The sequence below is a fragment of the Homalodisca vitripennis genome, chromosome 1 (genome assembly GCF_021130785.1).
Source record: "Homalodisca vitripennis isolate AUS2020 chromosome 1, UT_GWSS_2.1, whole genome shotgun sequence".
NCBI classification, from domain to species: Eukaryota; Metazoa; Arthropoda; class Insecta; order Hemiptera; family Cicadellidae; genus Homalodisca; species Homalodisca vitripennis.
Window position 1 is genome coordinate 30675625 of NC_060207.1, and position 23229 is coordinate 30698853.

At 33.0% G+C, this 23229-nt stretch overlaps 2 protein-coding genes across 9 annotated transcripts in view; one reads left to right on the forward strand and one right to left on the reverse strand.

Annotated features, from left to right (window-relative positions):
* LOC124359151 (protein furry) overlaps positions 1–23229 on the reverse strand; it is a 693398-nt gene that overhangs the window by 454014 nt on the left and 216155 nt on the right. The window lies entirely within an intron of this gene.
* Positions 1–23229, forward strand: part of LOC124359168 (FMRFamide receptor-like) — a 419981-nt gene that overhangs the window by 319538 nt on the left and 77214 nt on the right. For all 5 annotated transcript variants that reach the window (XM_046811696.1, XM_046811706.1, XM_046811723.1 and 2 more), the window contains one exon: positions 9089–9408. In XM_046811696.1, coding sequence (XP_046667652.1) covers positions 9109–9408 — 300 coding nt within the window. In that variant the 5' untranslated portion in view covers positions 9089–9108. The remainder of the gene's footprint in view (positions 1–9088; positions 9409–23229) is intronic.

Here is a 23229-nt window from a genome sequence, read left to right on the forward strand (position 1 = left end):
AAAATTGTTTTAAATTGTTTGGGTTATTCAAACATTGTTGTTTTAACATTCGAAGCTAGGTAAATTATAAAGAAAAGGTTTTTTAGAAAACCGCACAATAAATTCCCTTATTAAATGTTTTCGTAAATGTGTAACGGTAAAGTCGAAAACTACATAAAATAATACAGATTTATGACTCAGACGCATACTATTTTTACATACTTTTTATTAGCCCAGTCTGCTGAATTATTTAAAGCATTTTACACAACAGAACATAAAAACGTCTGTAGCAGTAAAAGATTGTAGCGTGAAGGCGTAATGTACAACTGGACTGCTTTCAGTAATACCTGTCAAACAGACATTTCTCGGTGGCATTTGTGAAAGAATTTCATGTTTTTTGTAATATTTCTCATGAAAAAGCTAAATTATACAGAGAGAGAGATACTATAATTTTTCTTTTCTTCAACAAAATTATAATAAAAGTAAAATTATACTGTATTATGAATATTTAGAGTGACATACACTATCATCGAACTCAGTGTTCCTCATATAGAAATGAAACTTCATCCACAGTCTATAGATAAGTTCATTATTTAAATATCGTGCGGACAGACAGACGGACAGCCACAAATGACACTTTCCAGTCCCTAAATCTCATACAATAAGCAGTAGTGTACGGTGTGTGCACTAGCTTCCATTGTAAATGTTTTCACTACTCAGTCCAGTGCTACTGAAGCGAGTATCCGCATTGCTCTCCTCTACAACATTGTGAATGTGTGAGGGCAGGGGTCAGGCCCACGAGCGTTAGGTTTCCTAAAGCTCATTCAATAAGGAGTAGTGTACGGCGTATACACTAGCGTCCATTGTAAATGTTTTCACTACTCAGTCCAGTGCTACTGAAGCGAGTATCCGCATTGGTCTCCTCTACAACATTGTGAATGTGTGAGGTCTGGGGTCAGGCCCACGAGTGTTAGGTTTCCTAAAGCTTTATTCAATAAGGAGTAGTGTACGGCGTATACACTAGCGTCCATTGTAAATGTTTTCACTTCTCAGTCCAGTGCTACTGAAGCGAGTATCCGCATTGCTCTCCTCTACAACATTGTGAATGTGTGAGGTCTGGGGTCAGGCCCACGAGTGTTAGGTTTCCTAAAGCTTATTCAATAAGGAGTAGTGTACGGCGTATACACTAGCGTCCATTGTAAATGTTTTCACTACTCAGTCCAGTGCTACTGAAGCGAGTATCCTCATTGCTCTCCTCTACAACATTGTGAATGTGTGAGGTCTGGGGTCAGGCCCACGAGTGTTTGAGGTTATTCTTATAATACGTAATGGATCGACTAAAATAACCCAGAATAAATGTGAAGCCCTACTTAACCGCTGTCTGTTTTAAACTGCTGTACGTGGGCAGCTATCATTTGCGTCGGGGTTTCCTTTGAAGGCATAAGAGAAGATCTCATTCGAAATAATTTCATCACTCTATATTAACTTAATATGTGGAAAATCTTAAACATTGGTGTGCACATGTTTAAATATAATTACACTTTCCTATTGGTAACAGAAGTTGCAAATGTCCCCAAGTGAAAAAATTACAAAAATTAAATTACAAAACCTTTAAAAATATTATTAATAAAAAGTAATGATAGTGCCATAGTAATAAACTTTCTTTATTCCTGTAACATTTTACATACTTACATGAAAATGTACAATTTCATATCTATCAGAAATACCACTCTGTACTTAAAAATAAAATCGTACGTAATAAACACAAAGAAGTACCTTCACTGTTAAATGTCCAATGATAAATAGAATATAGAGGAATTTCCCAGTCTTAGGTTGTGACCGATTTAAGTACTAGTTGTGTCTTTATAATTGCATTATTATTGAATTGCTTTTCGAAAATACCATATGCCTCTGAAAAAAGGGCTACCTATTGGTTGCAATTTATAAATATTTTTTTACTTCAGATTTTATTTATATTTTTATTTTATTATTTCAGATTACTTTCCACTGAAAGAATGTTTTTCAAGTATTATTACTTCCTCGTCTATTTCAGTAAAACAAATGTTACGATTTTGATACGAAACTGCAGTAATTGTATTTTAAATAGATACACCAAATAAGTTACATTTTCGGTCTTAACAACATTTTCATTTCATTACATTATATCGGATTATTTTTCTTCTAAAAATATTTAAACTTGGCCAAATAAACATATACAAACAAACATAAATTTTATATTTTGAAATCCTGTCTTTTGTTACATGTGACAGTAGTTGTGCAAATTCATCGTATCTACCATAAACGTAAATTTAAAATTAAACATTACACACTCGATAGTATTACTATCAGAATTTCACTAGATTCAGAATTTTATCGTCATAATAGGCTTGACCAGAACTGTATTGAATTTCAAATTATCCTTAAAATACGCAAAATATATAAAGTAAAAAAATCAAAAGTAAATAACCAGAAGAATTTAGATGAATTGACATATTTTTGTTCCTTTTCGATTTCAAAAAAAGTGCACATGCATAAAAAGTTTATTCGATTGTTGGACTGACACGCCTAGTAAATTAAACGTTCAACGCCCTAGTCACTTCGAGAGGCTAAAATGTTTATGCATATAATACAGTTTTTAGAACTGATAATATAACTTAAATGAGCTTGAAACGACTGTTATCATATTAAATGAGTAAACGTTAGTCCAGACCAATCCCGGTTTCATAAAATGTAATTAATTCTCTTTGAGTACACGGGAATGCACTCGAGAACAAACACGGTTACTAGTTTAGTTCAGGGTCACGCGCTACTTTTCTCCCTCTCATAATTGAATTTGCATAATTAGTAATAATTACACTTAATATCTGACAATGATAATGTATTTGGTAATAATAATCCACAAATATATTCAATAACTTTTTTCTATTATTTATACTCTGTCAATATGGGCAATAGGTAATCGTTAATTACTATTACAATGAAACATTACGAAATAAAGAAATCTAAAGAAAAACAGTTTTTTTTCATATACGGTTTTAACTATATATTAATTAAAAAATAATTTTTATTCTACATAATAATTAATATTTTTTTTTATTCTTTCTATGGTTATGATATTTCTCTTTGGTGTTGATCACATGTTTAAAAATTCCTGTTTATTTATTTATGTAAATGTTTATTTATTTACTTATGTAAATTATGATTGCTGTGTTATTTTTTATTATACCTGTTTGAAAACGGCAAATTCCGAAATATTAAAGGAAATTATATACCAAGAAGTCTAATAAATAACAATTATTAGACTTCTTGGTATAGAGCAATTCTGCATTTATACACCCGAAGTGAATATATATATATATATATATATATATATATATATATATATATATATATATATATATATATATATATATATATATATATATATTTATATTTATTTATATTTGAAAGAAAATTCTATTAAAGAGGGATTGCCAAAAGAGCTAATTGATATTTTAATAAACATAAATCCTCAAACACCCATTTTCTACCTGTTACCGAAAGTACACAAAACAAAGATATCACCACCTGGCCGTCCCATAGTCGCCTCAATATCATCTCCCACAGAAAGAATATCAGGGTTTGTAGATGTACACCTACAGGAGTTTGTCAAAAATGTACCATCCTACGTGAAAGACACTGATCATTTTATTGAAAGATTAAAAGAAATACCCCAACCTATTGCAACAAATGTGACATTAGTTACGATTAATGTAACTTCCTCATATACTAATGTTGACCACAATAAAGGTATGGAAGCTGTGAAAGACTTTCTAAATAAAAGACCTGGAAATTCAAAACCAAGCACTAACTTCATCATTGCTCTCATAAATTTTATATTATCTTCCAATTGTTTTCGATTTCAAAACAAATTTTATTTACAAAAGAAAGGAACAGCCATGGGTACCCGAATGGCCCCATCATACGCAAATCTTTTTATGGCAAAATTTGAACAAGATTTTCTACATTCTCAAACATGTAAACCTTTATTCTGGACTAGATACATAGATGACATTTTTACGTTCTGGACAGAGATTAATGAAATACTTTTAGATTTCTTAAACGCATTGAACTCCTTCGATAACAATTTAAAATTTACTTCGAAAATTTCAACAGAGTCAGTTACATTTCTGGATATTGACGTTTACATCAAGAAAGGTTACTTGAAACACAAAATTAATGTAAAACATACTAACACTTTTCAATATCTACACTACAACAGTTGTCACCCTGTATATGTAAAAAGATCAATTCCCAAAAGCTTGGTTACACGAGCAACCAAATTATGCAGTGAAAGTGAAGATCTTAAAAATTACTATAGTAACATATATGATGCTTTTTTTAAACGAGTTTATCCTGAGAAGCTATTGAATGAAAAGCTACAGCTCAATGAAAGTAACCTTAATAATAATTATGTCAAAAAGAAATATTATGATGAGCCTAAATTAATAACACAATATCATCCTGGTCTCTACAAAATTAACAACATTTTTAAAGTAGTTTACAAAATTCTTCAAAATTCTCCACTGACAGACTCATTTCTAAAAAGTATTTCACGTATTGTTTTTAAAAGACCTCCTATTTTGCCGGTGTTCACAGCCTCAAGCGGCTGGCTTCATATCTACCACACCAGGTTAAAATAATGCTGATAAAGACTCTTGTACTGCCTCACTTCAACTACTGTGACATAGTCATTAATGACATGACTGTGGAGCTTTCAAATAAACTCCAGCGTGCTCAGAACTTTTGCATTAGGTTCATTTTTAATCTCAGACGTGATGATCACGTAACGCCCTTCTTCAAACAATTATCTATATTAAAATTACAAGATCTTCGAGACTATCACTCACTCATTCTGTTGCACGCTCTTTTAAATACAAATTGTCCCAGTTATCTTTCAAACAACTTTCAATTTATGTCTGAAATAAGTGAACGAAGTACAAGGAGGGGTACATCCTTATTATCTATACCAATTCATCGAACAACTACCTTTAGTAAGTCGTTTACAGTTTCTGCCTGCCGATTGTGGAATGCCTTACCTATAAACATCAGAGCCATTGATAAGCGCGCTCGCTTTGGGGCGGAGGTCAGGGCCTTGATGCTGGGGGCTCAGGGGGTATAGCGGTTGGCGGCTTTGGAATGTGTTACTTAGGGCAACTGAATGCAAGTTGAATGAATGCATGCGTGTATGTCTTATTATAGTTTTGTAAATATTTATAAAGTTACATTAATTATAGATGTTGTTTTTTATTATTTTAAAGCTAAGATTCTTTTAATGTATAAGGTAAATAAATAGATTTATTTTTAGTTATACATGTATATGTATGTTAGTTTAATTTTTTACGAGGTTAAGTGGTAGAGAGGACTTTATAGTCCTAACTTCGCCTCTAATAAAGACATTTTTCATTTCATTTTTCATTTCATTTCATCTTAAAGGACATTATATAGAAACCAAAATTATCAGCTGATTCTGATGTGGAAACTAAATTTAAAGGAGCACATCCATGTAATAAATCAAGATGCATGGTGTGCAATCAAATACAAGAGTCATCAAAATTCGAAAGTAGTTCAACTAAAAAAGTATACAAAATTATTGGCAATTTGACATGTGATACAAAAAATGTAGTATATCAAATTCAGTGTAAACAATGTCCTAAAGAGTACATTGGCTCTACAACAAATAATTTAAGAATAAAAATGACAGGTCACCGTTATGATTTTAAGCATAATGATGAATCAAAACCATTAGTCATTCATAGTAAAATACACAAAGAATCTTTTGAAAACCTATATACAGTAAAACCAATTGGATTAATAAAAAATAATTCAAATACATCAAAATTAAGAAATTTAGAACAAGCATGTCAAATTGTCACAAAATCTAAATTTCCCTATGGATTAAATCTTCGATAAATTTAAATCATATGAACACTCATCACATCTTTACACCCACAGTTTGAACATATGTTTATCATTTCAAGAATATTATGCTTATTAATCTGTTTACATGTATGTTTTTAATTATTTTATGTGTTTCGTTATGTTGTTTTGATCTGAAGCAGCGTAATGCGAAATATAGTTAATTAATATTAATATGTTAGCCTTTTTCTACATACATACATACATATATATATATATATATATATATATATATATATATATATATTCACTAGATTAATGAATATGAATTATACTTAATTACACGTACACGATGAAACATCAGAGCACCATGAACTGTGTAAACCTTTAAATACGTTAAATTTAACATAACAACAAAGTGCGTTTTTACACTATGTTTATGCGTTACATATTAGTAATACTAAATTTAACATTAGTAAACAGTTAGGCCACGTGTAAGCTGCCTGATGCTCAGTTATGATTTTATACTTGGAAAAGAAGTTTACAAATGATCAAGTTTAGACATAACGATGGCAAATGACCTTAATCCGTTACTCCGTCAAACCACCCACTAGTCAGTCAATAATGCACTTTATACTCAACATAAGCAAAGAACGAGTCTTCACTCTCACGTTCTAGGAGTTAGAATTTGTTCTCTCTGTCACCATTCCGGCTTTTTTACTAACCGATATTTTTCCTACTGGGGAAATCAATTATTGCCACATTTTAAATTAAGAAGTGATTTAGAGAGAGTAAGATCAGCAAAAAAACTCCCTAATTAGTCCTAAATCAAACACTAAGCTACTTCAAAGTCGTCTCAAATTATCTCAAAACACGGTCATACAATCCGCCATTTAGAATAGCGACATGTGTTATCAACACTCCAAATAAAGTTTGAACTTCCACGTTAACAACTACAGGTCAAGAGTTTGAGGTGAGATTCTTTAGAACTAATCTTTGAAAGTCTGGATAACCGATCCTTATTACCCTCAGAAGAGAACTACAATATAACTTATACTAAATAGCTAATTCAGATTTAAGTTACATTAAAATAAAGTTTTTCTGCCGGATCACTGTCTCACAAGCATCCCATCTAACCACCGTATTCTTGTAACTGCGATATTTTTAAGTCTGCATATGTTTGACAACATATCTGTTTATGGGTTTACATAGTAGAATTGACGAATTTACACAACTAAATGGTTATTGCTCTCGACAAAGTTACCCTAGAGTAATTACGTGGTGTCAATAACACAGGCTAGATCAGGGTACGTCGGAAGTAATCAGTTGTTAGGTGACAGCACTGATTTCCGGCGGACAATTGGACACGAGTGGACCTCGTGCAGTGACAGATAACACTAGTAATAGTCATGACTGAGTGACATCAGCCAGTGATTACTCGTACTTCACGAAACTCTCTACTCGTAATCATCAGCACAAAGTGATGGAACTCTCAGTGCGAAGTTTACAGGATAGGTAATCCTCGGTAGTACAAATACTAACACTTATATCACCACTAGAACACTCATTTTATATTACAAGTTTAACTTAAACTTGAAGCAATTGCAGGTAATTTGGTAATGAGAAGGGACGTGTAAAATAAAATACAAATATTTTACAGTCAAAGATCTGCTGAAAAACAGCGAAAAAAGAGATTTTAATGCCTTATTACCGTCAGCATAAAGCTGTGTTGTGAGAAAGGCCCGAGGATTCTGAGACCCCAACAAAACAACTTTTTAATGAGATTTTAATTGAAGTGAGGAAGACAAAACGATATTTAAAAGTATGACTCTTTTTTGTTTATCTAACACATTTATCTTGAATGCAGATGTGTTTTTTCTGCAGGTTTCAGATCTTTTTTTTTTTTTTTGTAGTGAAATAAATTACTTCATTCGTAATTGAATAAAATACAATACAATATTTCAACAAAGTCCACTTCGTCTGAAGTGTTTCTCACTAAACAAGTCCAACATGTTGATAGACTTTTAAAACATCACAAAATAACACTGATATAAGCTGAAAGTCAAAAATATTGTACAGTTAACGCAATACTCTACAAAAAAACGGTACAGTATCCATATGATTTTTAACTGCATGTTAAACGACCGTATATCAGACTATTAACATCAATCGGAGTTCTCAAAAATGCTGAACAAAACGTCAAACCCAAATCAGAAGGCACCGAATTATTGTATTTCCCGAAATTCCTGAACACGCCACGGAACAAAAGGGACGGGAGATGAAAGTGTTGAACAATGGCTCCCTGCAGGAATGCATGGGCACGCAGCGTGTCCTGTACGTCTTAAACTGTTTATGTTAGTGAATAAACAATTCATGAAGAACTATTTTGTTACAGACACGTTGAAGGCGTGTGAGATGAACGGCTCGGACAATGGCTCCCTGCAGGAATACATGGGCACGCAGCGTGTCCTGTACGTCTTAAACTGTTTATGTTAGTGAATAACAATTCATGAAGAACTATTTTGTTACAGACACGTTGAAGGCGTGTGAGATGAACGGCTCGGACAATGGCTCCCTGCAGGAATACATGGGCACGCAGCGTGTCCTGTACGTCTTAAACTGTTTATGTTAGTGAATAACAATTCATGAAGAACTATTTTGTTACAGACACGTTGAAGGCGTGTGAGATGAACGGCTCGGACAATGGCTCCCTGCAGGAATACATGGGCACGCAGCGTGTCCTGTACGTCTTAAACTGTTTATGTTAGTGAATAACAATTCATGAAGAACTATTTTGTTACAGACACGTTGAAGGCGTGTGAGATGAACGGCTCGGACAATGGCTCCCTGCAGGAATACATGGGCACGCAGCGTGTCCTGTACGTCTTAAACTGTTTATGTTAGTGAATAACAATTCATGAAGAACTATTTTGTTACAGACACGTTGAAGGCGTGTGAGATGAACGGCTCGGACAATGGCTCCCTGCAGGAATACATGGGCACGCAGCGTGTCCTGTACGTCTTAAACTGTTTATGTTAGTGAATAACAATTCATGAAGAACTATTTTGTTACAGACACGTTGAAGGCGTGTGAGATGAACGGCTCGGACAATGGCTCCCTGCAGGAATACATGGGCACGCAGCGTGTCCTGTACGTCTTAAACTGTTTATGTTAGTGAATAACAATTCATGAAGAACTATTTTGTTACAGACACGTTGAAGGCGTCTGAGATGAACGGCTCGGACAATGGCTCCCTGCAGGAATACATGGGCACGCAGCGTGTCCTGTACGGCTTCCAGCTGTACTACACGCCGCTCCTCGTGTGTCTGGGGACGGTCGGCAACACCCTCTCCGTCTTCGTCTTCTTCGCGACGAAGCTGCGCAAATCGTCCTCCTCCTACTATCTGTCTGCCCTCGCCATCTCCGACACTGGCTTCCTCATCGCACTCTTCGTGTCTTGGCTCAATCTCATAGACGTCAACCTCTTCAACATGCCTGGCATTTGCCAACTCACCGTCTATCTCACCCAGGTACATCAAGTAATGTGTAGAATGAAAATTACATAGAATATTTATCGAAATTTGTTTACTTATGAAACAAGCAAGCCATATTGAACGACTAAAATAAAGAGATTAATAATAAATTTTTCAATTAAATTCTAAGACAAAATGGTACTGAAAATATATACCACTCACTCGTACGGTTTACTGTTCAGTTTGATTCCCATCTTGTAAAACATTAAAATATTCAACTAGTTGGAAATTATGCTACACAATATATTTGTTAGGAAAATTATGGTTCAGCTATGGTAATGGTTAAATCATTGCAAAAGACACATTTACTGACATTTTTAGGTATACAACACATAGGTGACATCCTGGACTGCAATAAGTAACGTTACTCATGATCGAATATTCTCATATACCAGAACTTAAAAATGCACGTATGTTGCACAGCAGTAATTAAAGTTTTAGCTAAGCATAAGCAAAACTTCTCCAGCAGGTTGATCGGAAAATTATTTTTATGTGCATGTGTCTTCACGATACGGTTGAAAGGCTATAAAATTGAAGGTTTTGAACTGTTGTTTTCCACGCAAGGAATATCAATATTACTTTATCATCCTAGCATCTGTATTTGTTGATTTTCAACATATTTTTTTTCCAATGGGAACATTTTACCTTAATTAAAAAAACTCCTAATAGGTGTAAAAATATTAAATCGTTATCCATTTCTGAGCGGGATTTGCATGCGAATTTTAGTTAAGCTGCATTTCATCTTCCGCTGAGTGTAGCGTCTGATCAGACCAGCCTCCTAGAATCTGGAGTCCACGTCCGTCTGAAAAGAATCTAAATAGAAATCGGCGACGAAGAACTTCAAAACAAACTCTACTCATCTTTTCAACATCGAAACGCCAAGGCAATAAAATAAAGCGTAATATAGATGGAGAGTTCTCATTGTCTCTTCAGGTGCATCGTAGATTGAGACACGATCCTAAAAGCAGGCGCATGTGGACCTCTGAAACGCTGCATTATCAACATTCGCATTAAATTAAGCCTTGTCACTATAGTTTCGATATGGGATTTACAAATTATATATATATATATATATATATATATATATATATATATATATATATATGTTACAAATTGTGTAAAGAAGAAAGAGACTTGAAAACCTGACTAAAAACTACTACTGAAAGTAAAAAGAAGACTCCATTGTATTATTTGAATGTCAGTGATCAACAAATTCGTGCAGGGCAGAGCTGCCGAGGACGAGAGTGCGTCTTAAGCTGCCATACACGATTAGAGCGTTGATTGAATTTTGGTTTCACGTCAGCTAAGGTGGACCTTGTACGGTAATCATCAAAAACAAATATCCTTCGAACATGATTGAACACTGACAGAGATTCAAACCATTGTCTGATGTCAAACTCGCCTGACCGTGTGTGGTGGCATCCACACTAAACTTTATCCAACCTCGGCGAGCACGCTTGTGGTTCTCACTTCACTCTGCGTAACCGGAGAGAACTATACGTTCAAGAGTTCCTATAAGTTGAAAAAATAACTTTAAACTTATATTCTAAATACAAAATGTCATTATTGTAATATTGTACTAAAATTAAAACCTTAATTTATGTTATCTATAAAGAATCTCTAGTTTATTTCATTATTGTAACCGATAAGTTGCAATAACGCCTATGAAAAACCTTCATCCGAGATCTAACAAATGGTTTCCCCTGCTTTAAGGCTTTTAAAGACTTGTTTGATATTAAGCAAACTTGTGTTTTCAACAAATACTGACTAAACCTGATATAAATAGGGAAATTAGAATGTGTCAGTAGATTGGTTGATACGTCAAGAGTTATTTCAATGAAATAATAAGTTTTGAGACAACGGTCTACTACATTGCAGAAAATTGTTTCCTTGGACATACAACAATGTAGGCAATTAAATTAAATGCAGATACGTTTAACAATTTAAAAGAATTCTTTTCCTTACATACGTTTCCATACAATATGGCAGAGGTTCAAGAAAATTATGGTTGGTTACATCTCAATTATAACGCACCGTTGAGAAAATGTATAAATGTATTGGAACTATTATTTTTCATAAAAATTATTTTTGTGAGCAATATCTTATACTTATACTATCTTATACACCTTATACAATTTCGTATTGAAGATTTTGAGCAGTATACAATAACTTATTCTTTGTTTAAAATTTATACATGATGATGGAAGGTTTGAAAGGATAACAGAATTTCGGACATATGCTATAGTTTATTGTACTTGTATTTTATTATGGTGATATACTTTTTGTAACATAAAATTATGGAAATGTCCGAAATCGTGTTATCCATTCAAAAATTATAAAATCATTACAGTCCGTATAATCAATAATTCTCCTAAAAATACCTTTACCATTGTATTGTATTACGTTAATGTATACACCGTATGAAGTTTGAAAAGTGTACAATATCAGTACAACACAAATAAAGACAGTATGAACTGTACTTCCATTAACTACTGTTAAACTTTCAATAACTCCTGAAACGACTATAATGGTAATAGCATGAGAAAAAGAGCAAATTTAGTCTAACTAGAAATTTATAAATAGACAATATATAATATTGAATGTTATGTAAATCTTAAATTTTGTGGTTAGAGATGAGAAAATGGGCATTGGCATAGGGATGATTGAGATTTTAGTAACGATTTTATAACTCACTCTATGACAAGCAATTCCACCTATTCTTTACAAAATGGTCAAACTAACCACTAATCCAAAATATAGGAGCATGTTCACAGCTTCATACGGAGCTGGTATAAAATTTATCCTTGTTAACATGTCGTAACCACTGTCACGTCACGTGACACTAACTGTCACGTAATACAGCTAACATAAAAGCGCGCATAATCGTCACACACCTGATAAGAGATTCATTTCAATGCTCTAAATATACTGTATGTAATGAGTAAAATTACTAATAAATAAGAGATATTACTCGTTTTATGCAGCAAATCAATGTCCAGTATTGTGATTTGATATTTTATCTAACCTTACGTTCATACTTTACAGGTTTTTTTTAATGGTACTCACCGTTTAAATAGAAGAAATTATTATTCTCTTTTACTTTTATATTTCGGGAGATTTTGTACTTTCATCATCAGGAAAATTTACATACAAAAATTAACACATTTGAACAAGAAATCATTACATTTCACCACAGTACCGGTTTACGTCGTTTATAATTGTTTTATTCTTTGTTGAGTTGATGTTTGTATTTTTACGTTTAAATGTGTTCATTTCAATTTCCTAAAGACTGCATTATTAAATCCCCCCCCCCCCCAAAAAAAAAACAGAACAGAATTATTTTCTTTTCTTCTATTTAAACAGTGATTAGGCTATATAAGCCATTTGGCATATATGTAAATCTTCCACCAGAAGCCTACTGGTCTTTAATTATGTTGTAAGAAAGATACTTATTAATAGCAGTATTATTAAACATACCTTTGTTGAACATCAAGATAACTGCTAACTCATAATATAAGGAATGTAAAAATAAGACAACAGGTAAACACATTTAAACGTTAAAAAACCTTATTTAAAATGAATACAAACGTTACACAGAGGAGAAAATATATTTGAACCCATTGTAATAAAGTTTACATGAACGAACCGGTCATGAGAGGAACGTATTTGCAAGGAACTTATTTCCATTTCCTTTCATTTCCTGGATGCCACAAGATGTCCGAGCTAGATATGGTAGTCGCTTGCTTGTTATCCTAAGTTATCCTAAGTTGGCGGAAATGAATCTTAAGGTTTAATTAAGGTACGCCTGTTAACGTGAGATTAATAAAACTTTTATCTCGTAGACAGTTATCATCATTTTCATTACCTATGCATAAAACACACAACTTTTATCGGCTTTTATAATCAACTTCACGGTTATTCTTACACTAAAACAAGTAATTTATTAAAAAGCGTTTCTTATTTAAAATTAGTTATAGTAAAACTATAATTATAATATAGTAAAATTAAAGTCACAATATATTTTACGAGATATACAGTATGCGCAATGATAATGGTAAAATGATGTTTTATAGTAATAAATCACATTGAACACACTATACTTATTATTATTTACTTTAATATATATATACAAATAAATATATACGCATATATCCTAATATAGCGGGTGTTCCAAATTTTAACCACATTGAAGGGATCTTAAACATTATGAGAGATACAACAAAGAATAAATGGACAAAGTTGTGAGTATTAACAATATTAACAAATCAATGTGGTTAAGTTAATTATTGGTTGGGTCGTTCAATTTTTCAAACTGTCATAGTTCTCTCATTGGAAATTTCTAGTTTTAAAATACTGCAATGAAATATTTTCAAGACCAGCAAGCAAGAAGAGTGGGGTTTGACTCAATTGTTTTAATGCAAAAAACACATATATCTTAATCAAAAGAAATTAGATATTTTATTTATATCAAAAATATCATATGTGTTACACGTTCCTTGTGAGTTTCGTCAAATAATTCATAAAACCCCGTTTTAGTGTGGTGTTTTAGAGTAAAGTTTCATTCTACTATTCGGATAGTAAGTAAACTTGACAAGGTCAGACTGAAAATGACTTACTGACGTGTTTATGACTTACTAGCACAATAGCCTGATAGACTTGTATCATATTTTATAATCTTATACAAAATAAAAAATAATCATCCAAAACTAATTAAATTTTAACACACCTTATTAACTAAAAATACAATATAATACATAACTTGATTGTTTTACGTAATAGGAATGAAAACAAACGTTTTCTAAGTAAACACTGTTTTAGAGTAGCTTTTAATTTACAAATAGTTCAATATCACGCACATTTTACAAATATTTCAACACTGTACGTTGCTATGCGTTTATAAATTTGAAGAAAGATAAACAATAAAATATGGAATAGGCTATAAGAATACAAGTAAAACTAATATCAACACTTACTTATTATTATTAATAAGTATACAATTATTATTAATTATAAAAAAATATATGATTTGCTCGATATTTGTATACGACGGATTGGTAACAGATTAAACATTACTTATCAAATATTTATGCTACTTATATAAATGTTGCAAAATGTAAATTAACTGAATTCAAAACGCATATTAAATGTAGAGACTCATCATTAAATAGAAACACACATTTTAATAATAAGGCTTTGTTGTAACAAACATTACAACACACTGTTACCCGAAGCTTAATAGACCTTTCTCAGCAGTTTGAGGGAGATAAGCGGACTCTGTTTAAACTGAATCCAAAGCATTCCTAATATAAGTGAGCATTAGGTTATCGCAACCATTTCCGAATCATCGGATCACTAAGTTTCCAGACAAATGCTTTCTAACCCTGTCGTTGGGGGAAGGGAGGGGGTCTAAACGGTTTCTTATAGAGCAACGATGCAGTAACACAAAGTTGTAAAATAGTACGTGCCGTTTGGTTGAGTGGAAATACATAGTGTTACAACAGTGACGAAATTTGACGTTATACGGTAACACGCTATCAACCTCACTCGTATATTTACTGTAACGTTCATAATAGATGTGTTCCACAAAATTTTCACCTTAGTCAGTTGCAAATTCAAGTCCTAATATTAATCCTCCAATAAAAATGTTAACAATTACAATATTACTACGAAGTGTTTATTTGTTTTATATTTTAAAGAAAGGTCGAAACTAACTCAGATCCAAAATCCAACGTCTTAGACTGCTCGCACTCTCGTATAGGGATTAAACTGCAACATGCTCAAAACTTCCAGACAGAACCTTGACTCCTGGAATTGGAAATGTTCCTACTACAACAGTTTATATTGTACTTAAATGTGCTACTATTATAAAATTACATGCACTGTCCTGTCGTACGTTAAGAAAACCTGTAAATTATTTTAGTTGTTAAAACTTGCCCTTTTGTATGTAATCATAAATTTGCATTTTTAACATGACCAGGAAATATATTTATCATTGATCTAACGATATTAAATGAATGAAACGGTCTAAAAACTTCAAGAAACTCCATTTACAACATATTGTAATTGTACACGTAATTTTAAGTTGTTGGCAGGTACCAAAACAGGCAATTTATTTAGTCTAAAATGGTTGTTTTAAGAAAATAACTTTGAATATAATTCGTAATATTGTACTTCTTGAATTCCAGCCAATAAAACAAGCGCATAGAAACTCACGACAGTAGTACTTAAAGGCTCTCTCATTTGACTCATTTGCATTTTTTTAATGAAGCTCAAATGGCCACCAGACCTTTAAATTTGCATATCTGTCGGGTAATGTGTACACTTACAACTACACTTAGTTTTAACTTCAACAATATTGCAAGAGATTGTTCTCTACTGCCTTACGACACGTTTCTAAATATAAATCAGATTTAAGATTGCAAACTACAGAAAGTCGTTGTATTTCTTTAAATTTAGGTGTGGCTTTTTCATTTTTATTTATTTTCTGTTTTTCAGGAAAGTTATATAAGTGTTCTATGCTTCATAAAACCTGATTTAAACCCATTCTATTCACTAATTAATAATTTGTTACAAAACAAAACTTCGCTCAAAGTATATAAAGTTGGGTATTTAACAGGACTTTTACTTCACCAGCTTTACTAATGGTGGATGAAATTGTAAACTTATAACCCTGTACATAAATAATTAGCTACACCGCTTTTATACATTTATGTTGCACGGTGCACAATACAAACATATATGTAAACATAAATACAATATTTATAATATAGAAACATAATATTAACATTATAAAAAATATTTTCTCACTCCATGGACGATTTAACCAAAGGACAGTAACGTAATCGATACAAACGTGTTTAAAGTTTGTGTTAACTAAACGTTAATTGATTTTATCGAACGTTTATATGTAAACCTATTTTTAACCACATACTATAAATGACCATAACAGTTTAAAATGTATTAATGTTTTTAAGAAAAGTCCACTGCCAATTTAAGCCTTATTTCTCGTAGGCCACTGGCCTGTGCGAGGATCCTATCATACAGAATAACGCTATTCGCACACGCAGGTTTTGGACGAAAGAGAGAAAACCGAAAGATGAATATCGGTACGTCCATGTTATATAAATCCTTTCACACATAATTTTCCGTAAGTCTTTTACATCAATATCCAATAGCATATCACATCCAGTGAGCATTGGTGGGTAATTGGGTTGTGGTGATTTTACCGTCGTCGACGACAAAGTTCAAAGCTGATTTTATACGTAATACGAGAAGAAGTGGTTTTCGTTTTTACTTTATTTGACAAGCTGAAAATGATATAAATTAGTTTCTAAATTATGTTGATATATATACTTGTTCGGAACACTATGTCTACGGCAATATGATCGTTAACGTACTGAAAGACAAATTGAGGATTTGAGTCGAATCTGTCCAAATACTGGAATAAAATATATCACATAATATGTTTTTTTGTGTATCATAATATGTTTGCTAAAAGTATCTTTTCTGTATTTACCATATTCATTTTAGCAATCACTCTGACTAGCCGCTATTTCCGACGTCGCTTTCTCGTGTCCCCATCAACACGGAGTCAGGGCCCGCGGCCGGGGCAACGCAGAACCAGACTCGTACATTCGAACATTTGACGTCTTAAGCCAGTGTTAAGCTAATTAATAACCTCTTCTAACCTAAGAGATCATAAGAGTGAAAAACCATCCTTAAAAAATCAAAACACGATATTATCACGTAAAAAGTATATTTGAACTGGAAGACATGCCTATCCACTCGCTGGAAGAATTTTGCATAGTTGCCTCGTTATTTTGAATTATAGTTGAATTATTTTTTTCTTCCCTCGTCTGTATAGCATTGGAAACGTCATCAAATTGTTATCAACGAGAACAAAACATATATAAACAGGGAATTTTTAAAATATGATTGTCTGTCTGTCCGCGAGAACTGATAATAAGGCTCTAGAGACTTGAAACTCTATTAATTTTTGTGTCAAAATTAAAATAAATAATAATATTTTTACATTAGTCTTATGTGTAACTATAATGGCAAGGAGAAAATATCCGAATAAAAAATATATAATCAAACTAAGTAATATTATACGACGTTCTCTGATTTAACATAATAAAATTTGTGGTGAAGTTCTTTGTTGAAATAGGTTTTTCGTAAGATTTTCATTACGTTCTGTGGGATCCTTCGTTACTCATTGTATTGGTTAATCATTTCAAAGTATCATAAACATCTGAGCTGCCATTGTTAAAACAGTTAATGAATGACAATTATACATTTGTGTCTAATCAATAAGAAACTATTCTTGTTTGGTAGGGCATTTGCTCAACATAAAGGAATGTAAATATTTATACTTCGGTAATTAAAAAAAGCGAAGTCGTAACATTTTTTTCATTTTTTAGAGGAGGACCGATCCCCTAAACCGGCCTTATTCAACCCGTCCTCAGGAGTCACTGGCCTGGGCGAGGATCTTGTCAAACTGATTAAGGGAGAGATTCGATACAGATCAAGGCTGACAGAACTTATTAAAAGTATTACGTCACAGGCATAGTTTGAACCTGCGCTATCTCCAAATCATATCCAAAGTCCACTATCTGCTTTCCATAATTCCCAAGTGGTGTCAACCGTGTACGTGTTTAAAACCATGATGTATTATACTTGTATGTGCTAAATTTAGATGAAAACTGGGAATAGAACATGGCTGTTCTAGTATTTATGTAATAATGAGAATTACCTATCCTGTAAACTTCGCATTGACACTTCTATCACATTGTGGGATAATCTACGAGTGGGAACTGGTGCTGATGATTACGAATAGAGAGTTTCGTGAAGTACGAGTAACCCCAGCCTGATGTCACTCAGTCATGACTATTACTAGTGTTATCTGTCACTGCACGAGGTCCACTCGTGTTCCAATTGTCCGCCGGAAATCAGTGCTGTCACCTAACAACTGATTACTTCCGACGTACCCTGATCTAGCCTGTGTTATTGACACTACGTAATTACTCTAGAGTAACTTTGTCGAGAGCAATAACCATTTAGTAGTGTAAATTCGTAAATTCTACTATTTAAACTCATAAACAGAGCTGTTGAAAAAACATAAACTTTTTTCATATAACTTAAATCTCAACTAGTTATTTATTAGGGTAATTAGGATCGGTTATCCAGTATTTAGAAGATTAGTTTTAAAGAATGTCACCTCAAACTCTTGACCTGTAGTTGTCAACGTGACAGCCTAAATTTTACTCTGATTAATATAAAGATCACGGAGTGCCGATAACATATGCAATAGCCATTCTAAATGGCGGATTGTATGACCGTGTTTTGAGATAATTTACGACGACTCTGAAGTTGCTTAGTACTTGATTTTGAACTAATTAGGACGTTTTTTGGCTGATCTTCTTCTCTCTAAAGCACTTCTCAATTCAAAATGTGGTAATTAGTGAATCTCCAGTTTTAAAATAGTATGTTTCTTTTTCAGATTGGTTTTTTGGTTTTGTGATATAAAGTTCTTTATTGACTAATGGATGGTTGATATAGTAACAGAATTAAGGCCATTTGCCATCGTTCTGTGTCACAACTGAAAGTTGCCCATTTGTCCTTCTTTTCCAGGTATCAAATGATAACTCTTGAGAGCTGATGATTGAACTAGGGGAAATAACTCCTCAAGGTGGTATAAATGACAAAGATACTTCTCACCGTACAAGCGGAATCAACCCAAGTTGTTCGGTTGCCTAGTTGCACTTTAGATATGATATTTAGACCATTTTTTCTTAAAAACCTGTATATGAAATAAAAATATTCTCAGCTCATAGGTGGGAATATAGCTTTGCAAATTTCGTTTAATTGGTTAAAATTTAAGAAATACAAAATCTCAAACTATGTTAACACTAATTTTTTAGTTCTAAAATAATCATTATACAATAAGTAAATTGCTTTTCTTGGTACCTAGTAACTACTTTACATTACATACACATTAGCGTAAATTTTTTATTAAACTTACAATACATTGAGCTTGAGATCCTTTTTGACATTGTTCAATCAACGATAAATTTTATTTTTGTCAAGAATAAAATTTAAAGTAGTGATTAATATAAGTTAAATAATTCACTTACATTACATTCCTGTTTTTCATTCTAAAAATATAATTCTTTAATAATTTTCCTTACATTCGATCAAATGCAGCATTGCAAGTGGTGTCTAGAGTTGTAGATTGCCCGACCCAAACACATTGAGCGTGAAAACGTACTTTATTCCTGTGCACCACTGTGTTGACGAACACGGCACCTTGTCGTGGTGGCTGTGTATCAACAATATTCTTGTTACTTAAAGACTGTGGACATTCGGATTCTCTCTTTGAAATATTTTTTAAACTATTTAAAATTTAAAAAGACGATTATCACTATTTTTTCTCGTTGGCTTGGCACGATATATGACCATGTACGTATCTGACGAATGTTTATTAAGAATAAAAACCCAGAAATATTTACCTGTTACCGGATTTTATACCTAATCCGCCTTTTAAATTACAAAATATATAACAGCTTCAGCTCGTACAGTTTATTTAACTTCACTGATTCTCCGAGACATTGAACTTAAAATTTCCAAAAATTAAATTAAGCCTACATGCTGCTGGGTTAATGATCTCCCTTTTAACTACTCCAAAATAAAAGTAAAATAACGCTATGAAATAGATCACCGAATTGCTTTTCTTTCACGTTCCAGATTCCAAAAAAAAATTGAAAATAAATGTAATGTTAGCTACGTTAGGCAATCGATATTTATTAATATAAATAATTTGTAATATTATCAGAGTAGAAAACAGTAGTCAATCAGTATTAACTAAGGTCGTGAACAAATTAATCTAAACATTTAGCTTTTCTTATCTTTCTAAGATGTTTGCTGGCCTAATTGATTACCCACTAAGTGAAACTAGTGCCTCGTGGTGTAAATTATTCGATGTAATGTGTAGCAAAGTTTCTAGGGTCAAGTTAGATTGTTGTCCTTAATGCCGTATTCTGCAGTAATTTAACCTTTGGAGAGACGGCGCCTGACAAATGCCGGCCCTGATAGTCCAAGTTTCCATTCCCCGTGGAATCTCATGTCATTCCACACAAAATCACTCTACCTCCGCATTCATTACAGTGTAAATCAATCTTCGTCCCCAACTCAGGCTACCGGTATGATACCACTTACATAACCATATTCAGTAGTGTTGAAGATTTCACTTTCTCTACAACTGAATCTAAAATTCTAAATAAAAACAAATGCGTTTAAAGTAAATACTGTATTATTAATGAATTATTCACTTGTTTCGGTTCCGTTAAAAAGTAATGGCTTAGCTGCTTGCACCAACATTGATTTAATGAAAAGTATTCTTGAAAAGGGTCAAGTGTAAAAACCACTACGTAATTTTAATGTGAAATGTTTAGATTTATAAGAGCTCCTTAATGAGGCTGTATAAGGAATTAATGTAGTACAACATATTTAATTAAAGTAAGCAATGCAGATCATTAGAGAACAATTATCCGCGGGAGGAAGTAGAACGTTGGTAGGCCAATATCAAGTACGTCGCGGATTATTCATTATGATTTAGTACACATTTCAGAAATGTATAACGAGTGACTATAGTATGTATGGGATTATAGGAGGGGAGAAGGAGATGCTCTAAATTGTAATAGTCCGACCTACCCCCAGTGGCAGCTGATAGCAGCAATAATATCACACACCTAGGCTCACACCCCAAGTGGAATGTGACGCAATATTGCTTAGCAGGTTCAGTCAGGGCGGCAGAGGCACTCAATAACGATTACAATGCACCAGTCAATACCGGGTCTACACGGTCATTGCTGGCGTATATATTGGTTAACTAACTGACACGTCATTATCGCCAAGGGTGCGCCGTGTTATTCACTTTAAAAAATCTACTACAGTATAGATTACAGTTTTAAGAGGCAGTGTTCTATGTTGATGGAGTTTCAAACCACTGACGGTGCAATCATTTTATAAAAAAAGGTTATTTTCGGTGCGTCAGGTATACGCAACCAACCATCCTCGCATGGGGGTTGGGTAAATAAAAAAGGATATCAGTGTGGGGTAAGAAACAGCCATCCTCCCTCGTATGGGAGTTGGGTAAATAAAAATGAATCAGTGTTATAGGTAAAATTACACATTCTCAATTCTCATGGCACTTGGATCAGTGTCGTGTACGAAAGCAACTTTCTACCCCGTGTGGTATCACTGTTGCAGGTAATAGCACCCTTCCTCCTAAGAGTGTATACATTTAGTACTATCGTCATAATTATCAAGTAGTATACGACTATAGAGAGCTATAACAATTTGACAACGTTTAGGCTATTAAACTCCAACCCGCAATCTACACTTCCAGCGCCTTATTGAAGAAAACCACAATTCTAATTAAGGTTTACTGCGTAGTAAAATATCTATTGTTTAAGTGGCAACGATCACATAGTTGGCTAATCTGGCCGTACACCTCAAACAGCTATCTGAACTATAAAAAATACATATATAGCTTCTCGGTGTATGTACTGTTTTTGTTCAGAACTCCAGTAAATCCTAAAATAAATAACAAATAACTAAATAACACATTGTATACAAATTAAAACTCAGTTGCCTATTTACAATTTCTAAAATTTAAAATTTAGAAATTTTTTGCTTTATTGCTTTATTTAAGATTCGTGTAACAACAATCACGAGAAAATAGTATTACAGACACCAGGTCGCTGAGATCAAATAGGGTTTTTTTCAAGCGCTATTTACGTAATTTAAGTGTATAAAACAAAACATATTAACCGTGCCGCGGCAACGTTTCTCATCATGAGAGTAATATAAACACATTCCAGTTATCAATCACACAACGTTTAATTACTTTATGTGGAACAATGCACAGAGCAAGATGACTTAACAAATTTCCAACCCTGTATTCCTAGTTGCAACAGTCACATAAGTCTCCCAGATTAATGCACTCTCAGATTAACTATAGTTGGTACAATCTAGTCCCCTCGGCAATAAATCAGAGATATGTTAATTCTGACCCTAATGCAGAAGACAATCACATCTCTAACTCTATACCTAACATTACATTGATTTAAAAAATTGTTTTCACATTTTTGCAGCCTCATAGTTCAGAAGCCGAGGTCATTTTGCATTGTACAGAACATAATCTGTTTTTTTATCGATGGGAAAAGTCCTCTAAGAAAGTTACTGATCCTCAGGCGCGCTAACTTTGATGCAGGTTAATAGAGCATCACAAGGTTCAACATGTGAGATGCTAAATGTTTCAGATCACATTTGTTTGTTATCTTTAACGCACTTAGAACCATAACCGTCGACAGATAAATAAATATTAAATCGTCGTAACCTACCAATATAAATACTGTACCCTTAAATTGGTAACTTTTAGTATCTTTAAAATTGTTTTACGGTGATATACCTTATATATGTGTAAACATTTTCGTTTATCGTTTCATATTTTTAATCGTTAGATGCCGTCCAATTTACTTCCTGTATTGGTAAAAGTACAGTTTCGGAAAATCCTATTCTTTCTTAGGAATATTCCTGTATGGATTAAAAAAAACTAGGTACCGTCCTTATACAATGGAAATTGGTTCTCTGGGACAATCAAAATTACTAGTAGACAACGTTCATGGGTAATAAAAGTATGTTTTTACAGAAATCTTGAATTAATCACTTTTAACAAGTAAGCTCTACGTTTCTTTCTTTCCATTTTAGAATAATCCCAAATGCTATCTAGATGTTTTCCAATTAAAACCATCTGGT